General features: G+C 35.3%; 1 protein-coding gene across 4 annotated transcripts in view; it reads left to right on the plus strand.

Moving 5' to 3' along the window:
* Window positions 1-21,190, plus strand: part of LOC136031765 (ankyrin repeat and IBR domain-containing protein 1-like) — a 90,089-nt gene that overhangs the window by 19,137 nt on the left and 49,762 nt on the right. For all 4 annotated transcript variants that reach the window (XM_065711510.1, XM_065711508.1, XM_065711509.1 and 1 more), the window contains exons 3-7: window positions 106-438; window positions 6,229-6,408; window positions 12,129-12,315; window positions 16,980-17,320; window positions 20,496-20,751. In XM_065711510.1, the coding sequence (XP_065567582.1) occupies window positions 106-438; window positions 6,229-6,408; window positions 12,129-12,315; window positions 16,980-17,320; window positions 20,496-20,751 (1,297 nt within the window). The remainder of the gene's footprint in view (window positions 1-105; window positions 439-6,228; window positions 6,409-12,128; window positions 12,316-16,979; window positions 17,321-20,495; window positions 20,752-21,190) is intronic.

The raw sequence follows: 21,190 nt of genomic DNA on the forward strand, positions 1-21,190 counted from the left end.
AGAAGAAGAAGAAAAAAACTGGACGAAATTGCAGTGTTGCTCCTGTAATAGATTAATGTTAATTATTTTTTTATTCATTTTTTTCAAATTATTTTTTGTTTTCAGATTTTTTACAGCAACCCTGAACTTAGAAAGTCCCTAGACCCAAATGCAACGTTCGGTGAACATCTTTACCACTACACTGCTCTTCATTATGCTGCTCAATACGGAATGAAACATTTACTAAGAATATTTCTCAACGACCTGCAAGGAAATCCGAATAAGAGGAATTTGTTCAATGAAACGGCATTACATCTCATTTGCAAAGCTCCTTTGGAAAAAGCCCAAGTATCCGTCGAACGGAAGATCGACTGCATGAATATACTTCTTCAGTGGAGGGGAACAACCATAACGGACAATTTAGAATTAGAAAAAATTGATCTCTTAGCTCTTGACAAGGTATATTATAATTTACATTTTTAAATGTATTAGGCTGTACAATAAATATATACAATCATTTAAGTTGACGTACACAGAGAAGGGCGAGTTACAGAAAAGGGCAGAGAAGGGGAAAAACCATAACGGATGATTTAGAACCAGAAAACATTGATCTCTTAGCTCTTGAGAAGGTATATTATAATGTACATTGTTCAATGTATTTGGGTGTACAATAAATATATGCAGTCATTTAAGTTTACATACACAGAGAAGGGTGAAGTACAGAGAAGAGCAGAGAAGGGGAATAACCATAACGGATAACTTAGAATTCGAAAAAAAATGATCTCTTAGTTCTTGACAAGGTATATTATAATGTGCATTTTTCAATGTATTAGGGTGTACAATAAATATATGCAGTCATTTAAGTTTACATACACAGAGAAGGGGTAAGGTACAGAGAAGGGGAACAACCATAACAGATAATTTAGAATTTGAAAAAATTGATTTCTTAGCTCTTGACAAGATATATTATAATGTACATTTTTCTATGTGTTAAGATGTACAATAGATATATACAGTCATATAAGTTTACATAAACAGAGAAGGGCGAGGTAAAGGGGGAATGTTTCCTCCAAGAATAGTTGGCAAACAATAGTTTCATTTTTGAGCAATATGAAGCATACCGATGACGAGCATCATAGACGGAAACTAGAAGGTGTGATGGTATTTGTTAGATTCTTCCTAACATTGGTGTGTATTTTCTTTTATTGTTTATCATTCCCGTTTCATTGTTTCACATAATTTGGACTGTTATAAGGCTTCTTAATCTTAAGAAAATATCAAAAGAATCCCGTAGGATTAGAAAGGTACAGAAAACATAAAGAAGTAGTTGATTTTATGGACCTATATTCATGGAAAATGATGATTGTATAAGATTCCAAGGCGTTATAAGGCTTCTTTAGCAATGATTTTTATAAGTCAATATTTATGTGGTTCTCACCCTTCTCGTAGGTGTCAATAGTTTTGACTCTTTGGGAGAAAAAGAGTGGGAGATTGTTTGGCTGAGACTATGGTATGGAAAAGGTCCATTTTTTGACGTTGTTGTTCAATTTTTGTAAGGGGTAATTCAGACGTCAAGACGAAGTTCAGAGAGGTGACTTTCACTACCACACATTATATAATAAATTGGGTTTACAGGTCCGTATCCGAGCCAAAATAAGAAGAAATGAATCTTTAGGCTGTTTTCCCTTGGGGGGTGTATGTTTCTTGGCAATCCCTGGGGAAAATCAGAAAGTTGTTGCCTAAAATGAACCTTTTTCACCATTCCCATGGAGGAATTAAATGCCCCCTTCTCCCAAATATAGGACATGTTTAAACCTATGGCTAAAAATAAACATTATAATGATCAAAATCTACGGCAGTTTTGACATGTTTTAATTGTTGAGCTGTCTTGGCTACTGCATGATGAACAAAATTAAGCATACGTTTCTATTGGTCAGGTGTGGCTGAATTTTGTTCGAAGTTTATTATTGCTCGTTTGTTCTACGAGTAATACACGCTCTAAAACAAGGACTTTTAGTGGACGTTTTTTTACGTCCACTAATTAAGTGGACTATTGGTCAAGTGTGGCTGAATTTTGTTCGAAGTTTATAATTGCTCGTTTGTTCAACGAGTAATACACGCTCTAAAACGAGGACTTTTAGTGGACGTTTCTTTTACGTCCACTAATTAAGTGGACGTTTCTATTGGTCAAGTGTGGCTGAATTTTGTTCGACGTTTATTATTGCTCGTTTGTTCAACGAGTAATACACGCTCTAAAACGAGGACTTTTAGTGGACGTTTTTTACGTCCACTAATTAAGTGGACGTTTCTATTGGTCAAGTGCGGCTGAATTTTGTTCAAAGTTTATTATTGCTCGTTTGTTCAACGAGTAATACACGCTCTAAAACGAGGACTTTTAGTGGACGTTTTTTTTACGTCCACTAATTAAGTGGACGTTTCTATTGGTCAAGTGTGGCTGAATTTTGTTAGAAGTTTCTTATTGCTCGTTTGTTCAACGAGTAATACACGCTCTAAAACTAGGAATTTTAGGGGACGTTTTTTTTACGTCCACTAATTAAGTGGGCGTTCCTATTGGTCAAGTGTGGATGAATTTTGTTCGAAGCTTATTATTACTCGTTTGTTCAACGAATAATACACGCTCTAAACCAAGGACTTACCGTTTAACCCTTGAGTCTAAGAGTGCAAGAAAGACATGTCTAAGGAGAGAACCTTTCCTTAAAGCGAGAATAAATTTGCGGGAAGGTAGTTTACCCTGTTTTTCCTAGACGAAAAGATTTGCAATATTCTTGACAAAGCGTTTCTATTGTTCAGGTGTGGCTGAATTTTGTTCGAAGTTTATTATTGCTCGTTTGGTCAACGAGTAATACATGCTCTAAAACGAGGAATTTTAGTGGACGTTTTTTTACCTCCACTAATTAAGTGGACGTTTCTATAGGTCAAGTGTGGCTGAATTTTGTTCGAAGTTTATTATTGCTCGTTTGTTCAACGAATAATATACGCTCTAAAACGAGGACTTTTAGTGGACGTTTTTTTTACGTCCACTAATTAGGTGGACGTTTCTGTTGGTCAAGTGTGGCTGAGTTTTGTTTGAAATTTATTATTGCTCGTTTGCTCAACGAGTAATACACGCTTTAAAACGAGGACTTTTAGTGGACGTTTTTTTTATGTCCACTAATTAAGTGGACGTTTCTATAGGTCAAGTGTGGCTGAATTTTGTTCGAAGTTTATTATTGCTCGTTTTTTCTACGAGTAATACACGCTCTAATACAAGGACTTTTAGTGGACATTTTTTTACGTCCACTAATTAAGTGGACGTTTCTATAGGTCAAGTGTGGCTGAATTTCGTTCGACGTTTATTATTGCTCGTTCGTTCAACGAGTAATACACGCTCTAAAACGAGGAATTTTAGGGGACGTTTTTTTACGTCCACTAATTAAGTGGGCGTTCCTATTGGTCAAGTGCGGATGAATTTTGTTCGAAGTTTATTATTGCTCGTTTGTTCTACGAGTTATACACGCTCCAAAACGAGGACTTTTAGTGTTTTTACGTCCACTAATTAAGTGGACGTTTCTATTGGTCAAGTGTGGCTGAATTTTGTTAGAAGTTTCTTATTGCTCGTTTGTTCAACGAGTAATACACGCTCTAAAACTAGGAATTTTAGGGGACGTTTTTTTTACGTCCACTAATTAAGTGGACGTTTCTATTGGTCAAGTGCGGCTGAATTTTGTTCAAAGTTTATTATTGCTCGTTTGTTCAACGAGTAATACACGCTCTAAAATAAGGACTTTTAGTTGACGTTTTTTTAACGTCCACTAATTAAGTGGACGTTTCTATTGGTCAAGTGTGGCTGAATTTTGTTAGAAGTTTATTATTGCTCGTTTGTTCAACGAGTAATATACGCTCTAAAACGAGGAATTTTAGGGGACGTTTTTTTACGTCCACTAATTAAGTGGCCGCGTTCCTATTGGTCAAGTGTGGATGAATTTTGTTCGAAGCTTATTATTGCCCATTTGTTCAACGAATAATACACGCTCTATACCAAGGACTTACCGTTTTACCCTTGAGTCTAAGAATGCAAGAAAGACATGTCTAAGGAGAGAACCTTTCCTTAAAGCGAGAATAAAATTGCGGGGCCCTGTTTTTCCTAGATGAAAAGATTTGCAATATTCTTTATAAAGCTCATGTATATTTTTATTTGTTTGAGAAGGATCTAAAAATTTTAAAACGGATGCGCGGGCGCAGAATTTTTGAAATATTCGTCTTGGAGCGTCCTTTGCGGAGTATATAAAGTATTAGAACAAATTTGGGCGTGTGGTGTCGTTCTGAGAATCCCAGTAGATTTTTCTACAAATTCTATTCTTTATTTAAAACAGAAAGTAGAAAAAATAGTTACAATCTTTTTATTCCTCTATAAAAGGAATAAAAAGAAATATTTGTTTTTTTGACGAGACAGATTGATTTTGAAATTTATTTTACTTGTTATTATTATATGTATTTTTTTTATTAATAAAGGTTAATTCAATTCAATATAAAAATGAATGAAGCGTTATTACAGAACAAGGGTAATATTTAACATAAATTCTATAAAGAAATTAGTATTGCAAAAATGCATTAAATCACTGTGTATCATATTCAACTAAACTGTTTGATTCTGCATCTTTATGTTCTTTGCCTCCATATCTGAAATGCTGGTTAAAATGAATATTTGTGAATTATCTAAAATTAATATATCTAAGATAAAAAGATTTTTTAATTATCCGATTAGTGGAGTTTTAGGCACAAGACCTTTTTGTTACTAGGCAGGTTGCTCTAACCACGGAGCTTCAATGGCCCAATGACACATTCTTTATGTATAATTGCCCTTTAATATAATTTTGTGTTTTATATTCACAAATTGAAGTAAGTCTATAGTGAAACGAAAATTTTTTTGACTAAGAGAAAACTATTTACTAAAGTCCCATAGGGGAGGAAAAATTTAATTTGTTAAATTTTTATCTTGGTCGACATTTATAGTTGTGGACATGTATATTCTGTGGCCGCTTTTATTGTTTTGGTTGTTTTTCTTCTTTTTTTTATATTGAGCAGTCATGTAAGGATATGTCTTGTTCAGTTACGCGTCTCTTACGGTATTAAAAAACGAAGCAATCTTTCTATCTGAACTTTTTTTTTACTATAAACAATATAAAGTTAGAACTTTGTAATATTTAAATGTTTAAATTTCCCTCTGCTGCCTCTTTTTATTGGATGATGCGAACTACCCTTCTATAAGAAGCTACGAACAGGCTGCTAAAGTTTTGTCAAGGAAGTGCGAAACTGTAGTCCAACCCTGTCTCCTTGATAAGTTTAATTCAAGTGCTTCGTAAAGCATATTTTGTTTGTGTTAGATTTTCAAGATATTTGCCACCGTGGTATGAGAACGTTCTAGATATAACGGAAAAGCTGGTCGGGCTACAAGAAAAAAGTATTTTAAAGATTTTATGGCGTTTTCCATGTTTCACCATGTTGAGTATTTATTTTTCATTTTAGTTTCTTTTTTTCTTTATATTTTATTTTTCCACTTGTTCAATGGTTGTTATTCTTAACAAGCTCAAAGTACCAAAGACACTGAAAATGAAATCAGATTGAAGTTGCTAAGTAGAGACTTCACAACCATTATATATTGAAAACTAGGAAAAACCAGGAATTTTTTATGAAAAAGACTTGTGTATGCAGTTAAATCGTTTTTGGCAGTATCGGGCGCCAAATTTAAATAAAAGACACATAGGTAAAAAATCAACAAAAAATAAGCTAAAAACTTTTGGTACCAAATACCTTAAGATTACTTAAGATACTTTATACCTTAAGATACTATGGCAGCTCTCTTTTGAAAGAGTAGTTGTATTTAGGAATCAATAGATTGTTAATGTTTAGTTTTTACGGACGAAAAGCGTTTCCATATTTAACTAATTAGTTTTTATATCCATATAATGCGACAACACTGACGAAAATGTAATACTGCCCTATAACAGCCAAAAGAATTTTTTTAGAAAATCGCGGTTATAAGGTATGAAGAGGCTCAACTTTTTCCAGAGAGTAAAAGTGTTTTTATTTTTATGTCTTTGGAGCTTTACTAACCCTTTCTAATGAAAGTTAGGTTAGACACGGTAAAGATTAGACACGGTTAGATTAGGGTAAAACACGCTCGGTTAAAGCTTTCGATGTTAACTTTGATATATAAGAGAACAAATAGTAAATTGTTCCTTTTCTTAGAACGGAAACTCTGGTTTGCATCTGGCAGCTGCAGCTGGTTATAATGAACTGGTTGATATTTTAGTTAACAACAATGCGCCACTTTTCATAGAAAATGCTGAAAGGTTGACAGCTGCGGACTTGGCTTCTCGAAATCACCATGATTCCATTGCTTTGTTTTTGGAATCAAAAATGGTCTTTGTAAGTATATGCTCCTTGCAACTTAACTCTATTATGATTTAATTAGGGTAAAGTTATTGAATATATAACTGAACTAATTATGCTTCTGAAGATTGAAAGTCATTAACCTTTGACTAACTTGGGCGAAAATTTTGACTTGGTTAGATTAATAGACGCCCATACTAAAATTGGTTTGTAAGCAAACAATAGCTGAACGTTTCTTAGCTTTAAAATTCCTAATTTCAAGCTATTAAATACATAATTAAATTAATTGTATTTTAAGGAACAATGGTCATAAGCCCTTAACTAATACGGGGGAAAATTTTAACTTCGTTGGGTTTGATAGACCCTCAGACTAAAATTGGTCTGTAAAAAAACAATAATTGAGCCTTTCTTCACTTTATTTTTATTAATATAATTGTTAATATAATTAATTATTTACAGGACCCATGGTCATCAAAGCTTAACTAACCCGAGTGAGCAAATTAACTTTGTTGGGTGAGGGCGAAAAGATCCCCGACCTCAAGTTGGCTAAGTGGAAACAAATTTGGAATTTTTTTTTCTAAAACTTCCAGGAATAACTTGAATTCATGCTTTTTCCTCTGTTATAATCACGGTGATGCTGGTTTGGTCAATACTAAAAATATATTAATCGCTGTTATTGGTGCTGTGAATTTTGCCGCAGAGGAGTAGAAAATAAGCACCTCTGTTGCTCAGCCATCAAAACACATAAAGGGCGAAAAACTAATTTCAATTAATTCATTGTGCGCACACTTTGTATGTAGAAAACTGGCAACTTTAAAACAGTAGGAAAAGACTTACTCTTATATGTGTTCTGTTGGTCATGAATATACGGAATGTACGAGAAAAGATCACTTTTTAGTAAATACTTCAATTTAAAGGATAGGGTTGGCAACGGCTTTCCGAAATAATATTTTTGATTTTTAAAGAGATCAGTAGAGCCAGGTGAATTAAAATGTTGGGTAGAAATCAGCAAAAACATGAAGCTTTAAAAACTTCACGAGAGTTTCATTGATATAGCTTTGATTACAAACCATCACGTTCTGTGAAGCAAACAATCGCTATCCGATGTAACTTTTTTGAACTTACCAAGAAGTTAGTAGAGCCGGATGAACGAAAATTTTGGGTGGAATCAACAAAGATAAAAGCTCTAAATACCTCTGAAAGTTTCATTGCACAAGCTTTGATCACAAACTATCACATTCTTGTATTTGATTTAAAGGCTATAATGAAGTAATTTTCATTGGTATTTCAAAGAAAGTAGTAGTTCCAGATGAATGAAAATCTCAGGGAGGAATAAAAAAAAGATATGAAGTTCTAAGAACCTCTGATTTACCGACGGAATCAGACGTAGTTTAACTACTTAAAGAAACTTTGTCCGGAAGACGATTCTTTCTTTTTGTACAAAAATAAGCGACTTATAAGACAGTCGTGATGTAAAAGGATTTCAAAGATTTAAGCAAAAACTAAAATTAAAATTTCTAATGATTAATTTATAACCGGAGATTATTTGGGCTCCATTGTTCGACGCAGTTTGAAAAATTGCCAAAACTTTTTTCAGCTGTTTCCATCCTTACCGTCTTTACAATACTGTCGTACTTCCTTACACGAAGCCTTTCTGTATTATATTCATTAAAATTGACAAAGAATAATCTCCTTTTTCTGTTTTGCCAAACATCATTGTGGAAATGCAACTCAAGATTAATGAATAAATAATGATTGATTAAGACTCAAGGTTGACTAATCGTAGATGCAGGCATCATAGTTTCAAAACTTAGTGAAAGATATATAAAAACAGCAAACAAACTGTGGTTCTGTATTCTTGTTCTGTTTATATTTGAGTTCTCGATTTTTCTGTCTCGTATTAGGCTCATTGTTGTATTAATGTAATTTATTAATATTAAGTATGTTTTCATTGTTTGTTATTTTCGTTTTTTAATTTATTCTCCGCTCTTTTTATGTTTTTAGACGAGCTTTCTAATAAATCAAACCAAGGTTGGATTAAACCTTGACGAATTTTCATATGAAATGTCGCTTCTGTAGTTGATACAAGAGAGCAAATCACCATCTGTGGTAATGGTTGTCGTCCCTAATGATTTTTCCGCAGTTTCAGGGATGTTTCTTGCTCGTTGGGGATTTTTTTTCTATAATTAATTAAAAAAAAACATTTTCCGAAAAAGGTTTTTATAAAAGAGAAGGGCAATATTATGGCTAAAATGAATTATTATGGGCTGAAACGAGCCAGAATAAAGCCGTATGATAAATTAAACTTGAAACAAACATAAACTACAATGCGTAAAGAAATGAACACTGAAACAGAAAGTAATTTTAACGAATAATAAAGTTAAATTTAAAGCGAATAGCCACGAATAAGAACCTACCATCCCCCAAAGTTTGGGTATAATTTGTGCACCCTACGGTATACATTTCTACGAGGAGGTATTTTTTAGAAGACTAATACTTTTCAATTAATCCACTTAAAATAAGCATTTATCTGTAGTATTATAACCTTTTCTAAAACCTCCCTATTCTTCTTTCATAATTCCTAAACCCTCTAGCCAATCATTGAACCGGCTATCTAAAGTTTTCTCTTAAGATTTTGCTAAATATAGGAGCTAAGTCTACAACTCTTTTGATCCCTGGGACTCCCCCTTTTAAATATAGGTACCAGTATCGATGTCCTCCATGTAGAAGGCCATACTCCATTACTAATAATTCTATTAAATATGTAAACTAACACAGGCAACATCACACTAAGTGACCTCTTTATCAAAATTTCTGGTATTCTATCTGTTCCTGGTCCAGAATTTCCTTTCATATTCCTGACAACCCTCCTAATTTCTTCTGACGAAACTTCTCTTACCAAATCATGATCCTTTTCTCTCATAAGGAACAACACAAAATTGCTCTTATTTTCCTTACTTAATTGTATAAACTCTCCTTCTATACCCTCTAAATAACTTGACCAAGTATCGCCGCTGGGATATCTGATAGGGTCTCTCTTTTATTGTCATTTGATTTCAGTTTTGACCAAAAATCATTCGTATTAACTTGATTAACAACTTGCTTCAAGTCCCTTTGTTCTTCTCTAGGCTTCTGCCGCTTTTTTCTTTTTATCAACCTATCATATTCTCTTCTTTTTTCTTTAAATCTTAACAGTAATTCTTGCTTTTCCTCAGATGGAGAGTAATTTTTATCTACCTTTAGTAAGTCTTCTAAATAATTTTTCATAATTTTACTCATTTTCAAAGAAATTTACATTTATTTTTTTATATAACTTTTTAGATTTTTGAGCACAATTATAAATAATTGAATCCAATTCACTCAGAGTTATATCAACATCCACTGTTGATTTGTACATAATTTCAAGTCTTTCAATTATCTCGGTTCTTGGAAGTTCATTTCTCGTCAACTCTAGCTTCTCACATCTCTACTCGGTCTTTAAAGGGTTCATATAATAACCATTTTTTTTACCACAAAAAAAGTTACTCTTCTTTACCACATTTGTTTTTCTCGCAATTCTCGTTATAAGGCTTAATTTAACCTCCACTGGAAAAAGACCTGACCTTATGAGTCTTAGAACCTCAACGCAAATTGTGTATTTCACAAACTCGAGGCCAACCAATATATAATGAATAATGTTGGGATTTTTCCTTAACAGACAGGTAAATTTACCCACCTCTGCATCCTCCTCAAATGGTTCATTTCCAACCGCAAGTGCACTATCAGAGCATGGCTCTAGAAGCCTCTTACCCCAACAATTAACCTTTCTTTTAAAACCCTTGCTACTCTGGTATCAGGTATCAAATCTGGCGTTCCTATAAACGAAGCTTGATTCATTTCATTGTACAACCCATTATAAGCGTTAAAATCGCCCACAACTAAAAATAATCTATTTGAGCTATTCTAAGGAGATATATATACAAGTCCAAGCATCAATCTTTTGCCCTTTGTAAGAGGAATTCGAACCCATGCAATGTTTTCTGAATTGCCCGGAATACGTACATATTTTTGTAAACAACGTTGCTTAATTAACACTAAAATACCTCCATAATATCTCATGTTTCCAGCCGCTTTTCTAGTGTCTTTTTCTACTGAATGACATCTGAAAGTTACTACCAAATCTTCACTGTGCCACTTCTCAATTAAAGCAATAACATCCACACCATCTAAATCTTGTAATATTTGATCTATCTTATTTTTCACACCTTGAATATTCCATGTAACTATACGCAACGGGTGGACACGACCGTAGTATCCCTATTCACTTGGCAATAAAACATAATGTATTGGTGGGACATACGGCGAGACGGGTTCTTCACTATGTGGGAACTAAAGTCAATGTCTTCTCACAACACCACGAATGTCACGGCGGTTCTTGTCTTCTGGACTAGTGATTTCACTAACTTTTCCAACTCTTTTTTCATTTTTATTCGTAGGAGATTTTCTACTTTTTTCAATTGACCTTGATGGGCTTTTGAAGCTTTGAGGCGAAGGATCTTTTATATTGAGCTCCACCACAGTTTTGTTATCCCTCACAAAATTTTCTGATACCGACTCACAAGCCTCAAAATACTCCATTTTTTCAGCCACTGATTCAACCGTATCCTTTCGCTAACGTTTCTCTATTCTGCCAGTTTGGCTTAACGTTTTCGTTTGGTTTAACGTTAACAGTTAAATTAATCTTAAATTTAGACAATCTCAAGTTCTACTGGAATATTCGTTTTAATTTCTGTTTGTTTTGGGTTTCCTTTATTTGTTTGTGAGGATTCTAAATGCTTTTAAGTTTTACTTATTAAATAACTTTATTTGACTCTTTTTAGGTGTCTTAACTCCAGCCTTGGATTTTTTTTAAAGATATTTCATTTTGGTTTTAATTTTCATAGTTTTTCGTATTTTCTGTTAAGTGTATTATTTAAAAGTTTTTTTTTAGCCTTTCTGCTTAAGAACTAAAATGTTTGATTGCAATTTAAGTTTTAGGGTAAATTTGAATATTTGGTCAAAACGTCAATGCTAGTTTTGTTTCATAATTTTTTAATAATATTTTACATTTTAAAATTTGGGTGGAATTGGGATTTCCAGTCATGGGTATTGAAAATCTACTTAAATGGTTGGGTCGGAAACTATTCTTTGCGCCTTAAACCATTCTGTTGATATCCTAAGATTTGACTTGTCTGTTCATTTAATTTTTGTTTGTTTTAGGATTCATTAATTCTTTTTCCTAGCCATTTCTGTATTTTTCTTAAGATCACTTGTGCCTTAAGTCCTTTCCACCTAGAGTACATACTTTGTAACTTTCAAGCTGAACGGAAAAAAAGAAAAGAAAAACAAAACAACAAACAACTATATATTGTGCATGAGTTACATCCCCCCCCCAGGGAACAAAATCTGGTAAAGTTACAAATGCATTTTAGTTTCAAACTTTCAAAATAAGACTAGAAGAAATTTAATTTTAAAGGATTTCAAACCAAAACAAGATCTAACGTTTATATTATAAACTTGAAAGCCAGTAGAGACGGGGTGGGCTTAAACTGAGTCACAAGTTTAGCAGGTTGGCGTTTTGTGTATTTGTTTTAGTGTCTTTTTTTTTCTTTGACTAGGGACAATCTTGTATATGCTGGATGAATCCAACTCAATCGTGAAAAGTGTTGTTATCCTATTGGTATAGAACCAAATTAGTATGCTATTCGTATACCAATTATCTCAACATGTTCTTTCAGATTGAATCACCCGAAGAACCCAAAGTGCCTGAGGCTCCTTGGGATAGTAGTGGGTCTGACACAGATGCTTCTTACAGTGGCTTGAAAACTCAGGATTTACAGGAAGCCAAAGACTTACTGATTGTTGAAACTACTGATATGCTTCACATTCCCCTATTTACTGCAGAAGTTCTTCTGAAGGACCATGGTATTTTTTTTTTGTTTCTTCTTTGGGTCTTTTTTATAATGGGTAAAACTATAAAGAGGAGAATGATCTAGTTTGCTCGTAAAGCCAGGGTCAAACCATTTTCTAAAGAATATGATAAAACAATAGAAGTTAAAGCGTTTCGTTGAGTGTCTGATAAAAACGGTTTGTTTTTCTAAGGAAGACAATGTAGTGAGGAAATAAAGATTAAATATTAAATTGAAAGTTATATGCCTAATTAAACTTGAAGTTAAAACTTTATTTTAAACCAAGGATCTCCAAACTACGGCCTGACAGCCAAATGGGGACCAATAGATCCTCTCGTCTGGAGATCTGCTGAGACCTTTTTATTACCAGAAAAAGATGGTGCTATATCGTTTCATTGACTTTTCAAAGTCATGAAGTTATCTAGCACTATCTAATGGAAGAGTTGACTTGCCCACGCAGCATGTATGGAATATCTACCGGAGAGAATATGTCTATTAAATTGATGTTAAAAAAAATTAAAAAAAATGTTGTCGAGTGTAATTTTCGAGTGTAAAATTTTCTGTATATCGAGGGTCCATCCTTCTTTGGGACTTTGATTCAAAGTTTCATTGAGTGTATTCTCAAATCTAGCCTTCCCGTTTCCAATGGTAATATATTGTCGTTTACCTAGAAATAGTAACCGCTACTGTATTGGGCAAGGGGCTAAGCATTGCTGAGGGGCGAGGGATTCTGCTTGTGGTCTTTCGAGTAATTAGGGTATGAGTATATTCTGCTTTGGTCAAAGTTTCTGATTTACCAATTCGATAGAAGTACTTATGTTTCCGATAGATAATAAAGGGATATTGGGGGTCTTCAGGAATACCTAGATAGTGTAAATTTTGGAAAAATAGGATATCACTGGGCCTCTCATTATTTGTGCAATTCAGACAGGTTTTTATGGCACTTGGCCCGTTAATTCGGAAACAATAGAAAAATTGAAGTATTTTTACTTACGAACGGTTGATCAGATCTTAATGAAATTTGATGCTTGGAAGGATATCGTGTCTCAGAACTGTTATTTAAATCCCGACCGGATCTGGTGATATTGGGAGGGGGTAACCTAAAATCTTGGAAAACACTTAGAGTGGAGGGATCGGGATGAACCTTGGTGGGAAAAATAATCACAAGTCCTAGATACATGATTTACATAACCAGAACGGATGCGCTCTCTTTGGGGTAGTTGGGGGGGGGGGGGGTAATTCTGAAAAATTAGAAAAAATGGGGTATTTTTAACTTACGAACGGGCGATCGGATCTCAATGAAATTTGATATTTAGAAGGATATTGTGTCTCAGAGCTCTTATTTTAACTCCCGACCGGATCTGGCGACATTGGAGGGGGAGTTGGGAGGGGGAGAACCTAAAATCATGGAAAACGCTTAGATTGGAGGGATCGAGATGAAACTTGGTGGGAAAATAAGCAGAAGTCTTAGATACGTGATTTACATAATTGGAACAGATCAGCTCTCTTTGGGGTGGTTGGGGGGGGGGGTTGGTTAATTCTGAAAAGTTAGAATAATAACGTATTTTTAACCTACGAAGGAGTGATCGGATCTTCATGAAACTTCATATTTAGAAGGACCTCGTAACCCAGATCTCTTATTTTAAATCTCAACTGGATCCAGCGTCGTTGGGGGGGGGGGGGTAGTTGGGGGGACTGGAAATCTTAGAAAATACTTAAAGCGGAGAGATCAGGATGAAATTGGATGGGAAGAATAAAAACCTGTCTAAGATACGCGACTGACATAACCGGACCGGATCTACTCTCTTTGGTGGAGTTGGGGGGGGGGGGGGGAATTTGAAAATTGAGGTATTTGTAACTTACGAAAGGGTGACTAGATCTTAATGAAATTTGATATTTAGAAGGATCTTGTGCTTTAAAGCTCTAATTTTAAATTCCAACCAGATCCTGTGACATTGGGGGAGTTGGAGGGGGAATCCGGAATTCTTGGAAAACTTAAAAATTGGGGTATTTTTATCTTACGAATAGGTGATCGGATCTTAATGAAATTTGATATTTAGAAGGAATTCATGTCTCAGAGCTCTTATTTCAAATCCCGACCGGATCTTTTGACATTGGGGGAGTTGTTGGGGGAAATCTTGGAAAACACTTGGAGTGGAGGAATCGGGATGAAGCTTGGTGGATAGAATAAGTAAATGTCCTTGATACGTGATTGACGCAACCGTACAGGATTCGCTCTCTTTGGGGGAGTTGGGGGGAGGGGTTCAGTGATTTGGCGAGTTTGGTGCTTCTGGACGTGCTAGGACGATGGAAATTGGTAGGCGTGTCAGGGAGCTGTGCAAATTGACTTGATAAAGTTGTTTTCCCAGATTCGAACATCTGAGGGGCTAAAGGGAGAGGAAAAATTAGAAAAAATTATATATTTATAACTTACGAGTGGGTGATCGGATCTTAATGAATTTTGATATTTAGAAGGACATCGTGACTCAGAGCTCTTATTTTAAATCCTGACCGGCATTAAGCCTCTGATTTTCCTTTTAAATCAATATATTGATTCTTAGAATTTTGTTAGAGCTCATACCATATGAGCTCTTGGCTCTTAGCTCTTCTTGCCTCGTCACAAGTGCCATATGAGCTCTTAGCTCTTGTTATACTTGAGGATACAGTTTGATTAAAAAAATCTATTGGTCGTTAGACCTCTAATTTTGAGTTTTAGCAATGCTTAAGGGATAGGAATGTATACCCGATAAAAAGAGCAGTGTAATATAGGCTATCTCTAGCTTAACTTGTAAATTATAAGTCTCCTTGAATCTTAAAAATATCCTTCCGGAAATTTTTAGTGTATATTTCACCTAAACATTAGAATAACTGAAATCTTCATGATAAGATTCACAATGAAATATTGTACGTTAGTCTTAATCTTAGAATATTGTACATCTTGATTTTATGCAGTGGCCTCAGGGCCCTGATCCCCCTTAAATTCCATATTTTACTGAAATTTTAGACACTTTTTATCGAATTATCAAATAAAATCTGTTTTATGTTCATGCCCCTCCCCATCTTCCCTATGAAAAAATAATCCTGCTTTCGTGCCTCATCTTTACCATACACGAAAGAACTTTTGGGATTTATGTTTGTTATGGCACTCGGTGTGTGCCAAGTGACATATAGTGATCGCAAATTCTGTCGGTCTGTCTGTCTGTCTTTCCCGGTTTTGCTACTTTGGGCACTTCCTGGTAAGTTAGGACGATGAAATTTGGCAGACGTATCAGGAACCAGATCAGACTAAATAAGAAAATGTCGTTTCCCTGATTCAACCATCTGGGGGGGGGGGGAGTGGGGGGACGGTTAAATCGGAAAAATTAGAAAAAATGAGGTATTTGTAACTTACGAATTGGTGATCGGATCTTAATGAAATTTGATGTTTGGAAGGATATCGTGTCTCAGAGCTTCTATATTAAATCCCGACCGGATCAGGTGACATTGGGGGGAATTAGGGTGGGGAAACCTAAAATCTCGGAAAGCGCTTAGAGTGGAGGGATCGGGATGAAACTTGTTGGGGAAAATAATCACAAGTCTTAGATACGTGATTGACATAACCGGAACGGATTCGCTCTCTTTGGGGGAGTTGGGGGAGGGAGGGTTAATTCTCAAAAATTGGAAAAAATGAGGTATTTTTAACTTATGAAGAAGTGATTGCATCTTCTTGAAATTTGATGTTTCGAAGGATATTGTGTCTCAGAGCTCTTATTTTAAATCCCAACCGGATCCGGTGACATTGGGGGAGTTGGGGGGGGGGGCTAAAATCTTGGAAAACGCTTAAAGCGGAGAGATCAGGATGAAACTTGGTGGGAAGAGTAAGCTCAAGTCCTAGATACGTGACTGACATAACCCGACCGGATTCGTTCTCTTTGTTGGTGGTGGGGGGGTAATTTGGAAAAATTAGAAAAACGAGGTATTTGTTACTTACGAACGGGTGGTCAGATCTAAATGAAATTTGATATATAGAGGGATCTTATGTCTCAGAGCTCTTATTTCAAATCGCGACCAGATCTGTTGACATTGGGGAGAGTTGGAGGGGGAAACCGAAAATGCTTATAAGTTTCGTAGATTCGTGATTTACGTAACCGGACTGGATCCGCTCTCTTTGGGGGAGTTAGGGGGTGGGGTTCAGTGCTTTGGCGAGTTTGGTGCTTTTGGACGTGCTAGGACGATGAAAATTGATAGGCGATTCAGGGAGCTGCACCAATTGACTTTATAAAGTCGTTTTTCCTGATTAGACCATCTGGGGGGGGGGGGCTGAAGCGAGAGGAAAAATTAGAAAAATTGAGGTATTTTTAATTTACGAGTGGGTGATCGGATCTTAATGAATTTTGATATTTAGAAAGACCTCGTGACTCAGAGCTCTTATTTTAAATTCCGACCGGCATTAAGCCTCTGATTTTCCTTTTAAAGCAATCTATTGATTCTTAGAATTTCGCTAGAGCTCATACCATATGAGCTCTTGGCTCTTGGCTCTTTCGACCTCGCCACAAGTGCCATATGAGCTCTTAGCTCTTTTTTTTTTTTACCGCAAAATACAGATTTTCAGATTTACTTTATATTTATGCTTTTTCTTTTTCACATTTTAACTTTGTTTTGCGTCCCATAGCAGTTTAGCTGCATCTATGACTGTTTCAGAATGGTCAAAGGAAGACCTCCTAGAAGATTGGTTTCGTGATCCAGTCGGATGCTGTAATCGATCAGGTGTTACACCACCTGCCTCTGCCTTAACTACACTCCCAGTAGCAGACGTGGTGCTAGACTACGAACATTCGGGAAAACCTTCTTGCTCTTCTGCAACGAGTGAAACGTTTAGTTTTGAGTGTGGAATCTGCTGTGATATTAGCTATGAACAGTCTTGCATTGAACTTAGCTGTAATCATCAGTTTTGTTCTATTTGCTGGAAAACATATCTACTAGAGAAGGTCAAAGAAATCGAGTCAAACATTACCTGTCCTGGATTTGATTGCTGTATTAAGGTATGATGCTTACTAGTAAAGAGCCAAGTCTTGAATAGACTGGGTTTGGAGGAGGAATGTGGAGGTGGGTGGTGCTGGGACGACACTTCAGTGTAAGCCTACTAGTAGTAATACTGTCAGAAGCGTTACTTCTGTTTTTTTTTCAATGATTGGCTCAAAATATTGATGCCTAATTTCAGAGTTTTTGAACCCTGAAACATTTAGGCTACGATCCAGAGGACAATTATTGTTAATGATAATTTGTACTAAAATACCTTTTTTGTTCTAAAACACCAGAGTGCCGAAATATGGTTTTTGTGTTACATGACCAAAGGAACTGAAATGCTACGTCCGTTTGCTTCTTGTTAAATTTGCAGTTGTCAGTCACTTCAGGATAATATAATATGCAATCTACAAAACGCCAAAAAAATTTTGAATTGTAAACCGGAAGAATGATCAAAGTAGTAAATTTAATCATTAAGACATAAAAACATTGTTAGTTGTGTTAAATTTTTTTGTAATTCCTTTTGAATGAAAAGCGAAAATTTCGAAATTTCTTTTTAATGAAAACGTGTGGTTTTACAAAGGATTGTCCTGTTTGCCAAGGCTAATGGGTTGTCTGCTTTTGTCCTATGCATTTCATCTTTTAGTACAAATTCAGGCACAATAAAATAGTCTCTGATAAATAAAACAAAGACAAACTACTAACAAGGGGCAGATCGAGAGCGAAATCTTGGGAGAGGTCCCGTGTGACAAGGGTGCCAATAAGTAAAATCTTGGGGGAGGGGTCCCAATGTGACGAAGGTGCCAACAATTGACCAAATTGACAAATTTATTCGTAAAAAAGATAAAAAAAGAAAGAACATGATAAGAGGGTGCCAGAAAAAATCTTGGGGGGCTGAACACCTGAATCAGGCAATGCTACTAAAGCTGTTTTTATGCTGTCTATTAAAATCTTTAAATTAATTACCAGAACCTAAACAGAGAAGTTATTTCTTTTTTATAATAGAAGTTTATTTATTTTTTTCTCTTTGTCAATATTGCCTTACATTGTGTCAAAAACAAAATAACTATTTTGCCAAAAGAGTGTATTGTGTTGACGTATTTTTGTGCATTTACAAGTACACTTATTTGTAAATGTACACCACCGCAGTTTGGCAATACCCAGCAGCTTAGCAATATCTTCTGCATACCAACTTAGCTCCAAAACGGGTTTATTTAAATTAAGCCCTTTTCTCTCTCGATTTTTGTAGCCTCCTAATGTTTTTTGATACATTCATCAAGAATGATTTGCCTAATTTCAAACACTATCTGATAAAGCTCAAACTTAAACTTTCAATTGAAATCCGTATTAAAATAAATAAATCAAATAAAATGCAACGAATGAAATCAAAAACTTAAACTTAAAATAGATAAAGAAAAACTTAGACCTTTGACTGAAATCAATAATAATTGAAATCCATAATAATTCAAATACATATTGAAATAAATAAATAAAATAAATCAAACTGAAAATAATTTGAAATCTCTCAATGCTTTTGGGTAAAAACATACTGTTATGGCGCTAGTTTTTTCTAAAACATTGCTAATACTCAAAACGTTGTTATAGCTCCAACTAAAAAATTTGCTCCGAAGTTGCCACTTAGCAGTTCCCATATTCTTAAGTACCACAACCAGCGCAACATTGGCTCGTATATCGAAATAGCATTGGTGAGATATTGTTTGTAAACATTCAACATTTTTACACATCTTGCCAGTATCGAGCCGATTCTTTTCAATAGAATTGCAATATGACGCAGTTGAACTGATTAGCCTGATGTAATTTTTAGTTAAAATAACTTGAAACATTAGTTTGTGTTGTGCTTTTACTGATGTCCTATTTTCTGTCTTGTACATTGAATAGGTAGAGCTTTACTGAAATAGTACGATTAGTTGTTCCGTTACTTTAAGCACAAAACTGTAAATGAAACAAGTAGAAAAAGAAAAAAAGTTCAAATTAACATACGTGCTACAATCAACTTTAAACTGCCTGAAGAATTGCTTTCAATACTAGTGTCATAATTTGATATTTTTCTTTCTAGGCTGTTAATAATTGTTTCTCTTCTATATTTAGAATCATTTGTGACACTTCGTTAGAGAGAAAAAGAGTTCCGGTAGTTCCATAGCATAAAGTGGGCCTTGATTTCATTTGCTTACTTTTGTATTAATTTTTATTAGGCAGTCACGTTATCCCTCATTTTTGGAGAGACAAATAGCCCCGCCTAGTAAATGCCTGAATGATTTTAAACCTCTTGCGTGAAATTTTATGCCTGTAAAAAGAAATGGATTTTTAATTTTCGCCCGAGTCGTTCTGCTGTCTGAAATATTAAGCCAGTAATAGGAACGGAAAATTTTGATCCACAAAACTTCTTGAAGTAGTCCCTCGGTTTCTCTGTGGTTAGATTCATCATAATTGTTTTAACGTCTTACTGAGGTAAGATAAGAGATTGCCAGAGATTGTGCTTTTTGTCCATCGATCTTGTACCAAACAGAAAGCAAGCTATCCCTAAATTGGGTAGTAATTGGGTAGGGGGTAAAAAGTGAAGCTTTGAGTAGTTGGGAAGAGGAGCATGCGCAGCTGGGTGGGTCAGAGGCGGATTGGTATTGTAGTGAGTTGCTAGTAACAGCAGTAGTGCTACTACTACTACTACTACTAACAACTCACCGCAGTACCAAGACAACTGAAGCCGACACAGTTGCGCACGATCCCCTTCCATTCTAATCTATTTAAAACCCTCTCCTTACACCTTCCCACAAAGTTCCCATTTCCCTTAAATCTTTATTTACGACATCTTCCCACCCCAGCTGAGGACAACCTGCTTTCCGTTTAGCCCAAGACGGTTGGCCTAAAACGACGATCTTGGGCAATATGTCATTCTTCATCCGCAGAACGTGCCCTAACCATCTCAACCTTTTTCTTATTATAACCGTAGAAAGCATGATTGAATCATACTTTTTTTACAGCCTATTGTTTGAAATACGGTCAGTCAGCCGGGTACCCAAAAACAATCCTTAGGCAATTTCTATGGAAAACATCTAGTAGCAGCGGGTTTTCTTTGTGAAGTATGCATTTCTAAGCATTGAGCTTCCTCCCCCCTTCTCTTTACAGACTCTTTTGAGATTCTGTGGGATACTAAGCATACTTGTTGCTTTTTAGGTTCCACCTAATATTATTGAGAGTCTACTACCTAAAGAAATTGCTGGAAAGCTGTCAGAACACGATATCTCCTCTTTTGTGGATACCAATCCTGAAATTAAATGGTGCCCTACCCCAGGATGCGGACGTGCTGTACGTATTTCCTCTAAACGGGGGCCAGTGGTACGAAATAGGATGTTTTCTGGAGACAAACAGTTCGCCATTTCCCATGGGGTTGATTGTGGCTCTGGGCATTTCTTTTGTTGGGAGTGTGGAGGTAAGTCACGATGTTTTGCGGTCTTAGTTTTGAAAATCTAGTATCTTGCTTATTAAAGAAATATTTAAATGCCAAATCACAGTTTTGGAAATTGACAAAAAATAATAAAAAATTTACGCATAAGAAAAAAATCTACGAAGTCACCTAACCGTCAAAATTACCTGGAAATTACTATTAAAAAATCAAAAAAATAAAATTCACTTTATAATTTAAGTCCTCCGCACGAATTTTATTTCAGAGATCATCGTATCTATCCTATATATCTATCCGTTTTTACCGTAATGGTTATGTAACGGATTCAGAGTAACGGAAGCACACACTCAAGGGCGTCACTGCGTTCTTTAGTCATGCAGATTGAAAATCTATGTATAGCCCAAATTTAAGCAAGATGTAGCCTGCCCCCCTTTTTCTATCGTTTTAGTGTTTTCTTTATATAGAG

The sequence above is a fragment of the Artemia franciscana genome, chromosome 10 (assembly GCF_032884065.1).
Source record: "Artemia franciscana chromosome 10, ASM3288406v1, whole genome shotgun sequence".
NCBI classification, from domain to species: domain Eukaryota; kingdom Metazoa; phylum Arthropoda; class Branchiopoda; order Anostraca; family Artemiidae; genus Artemia; species Artemia franciscana.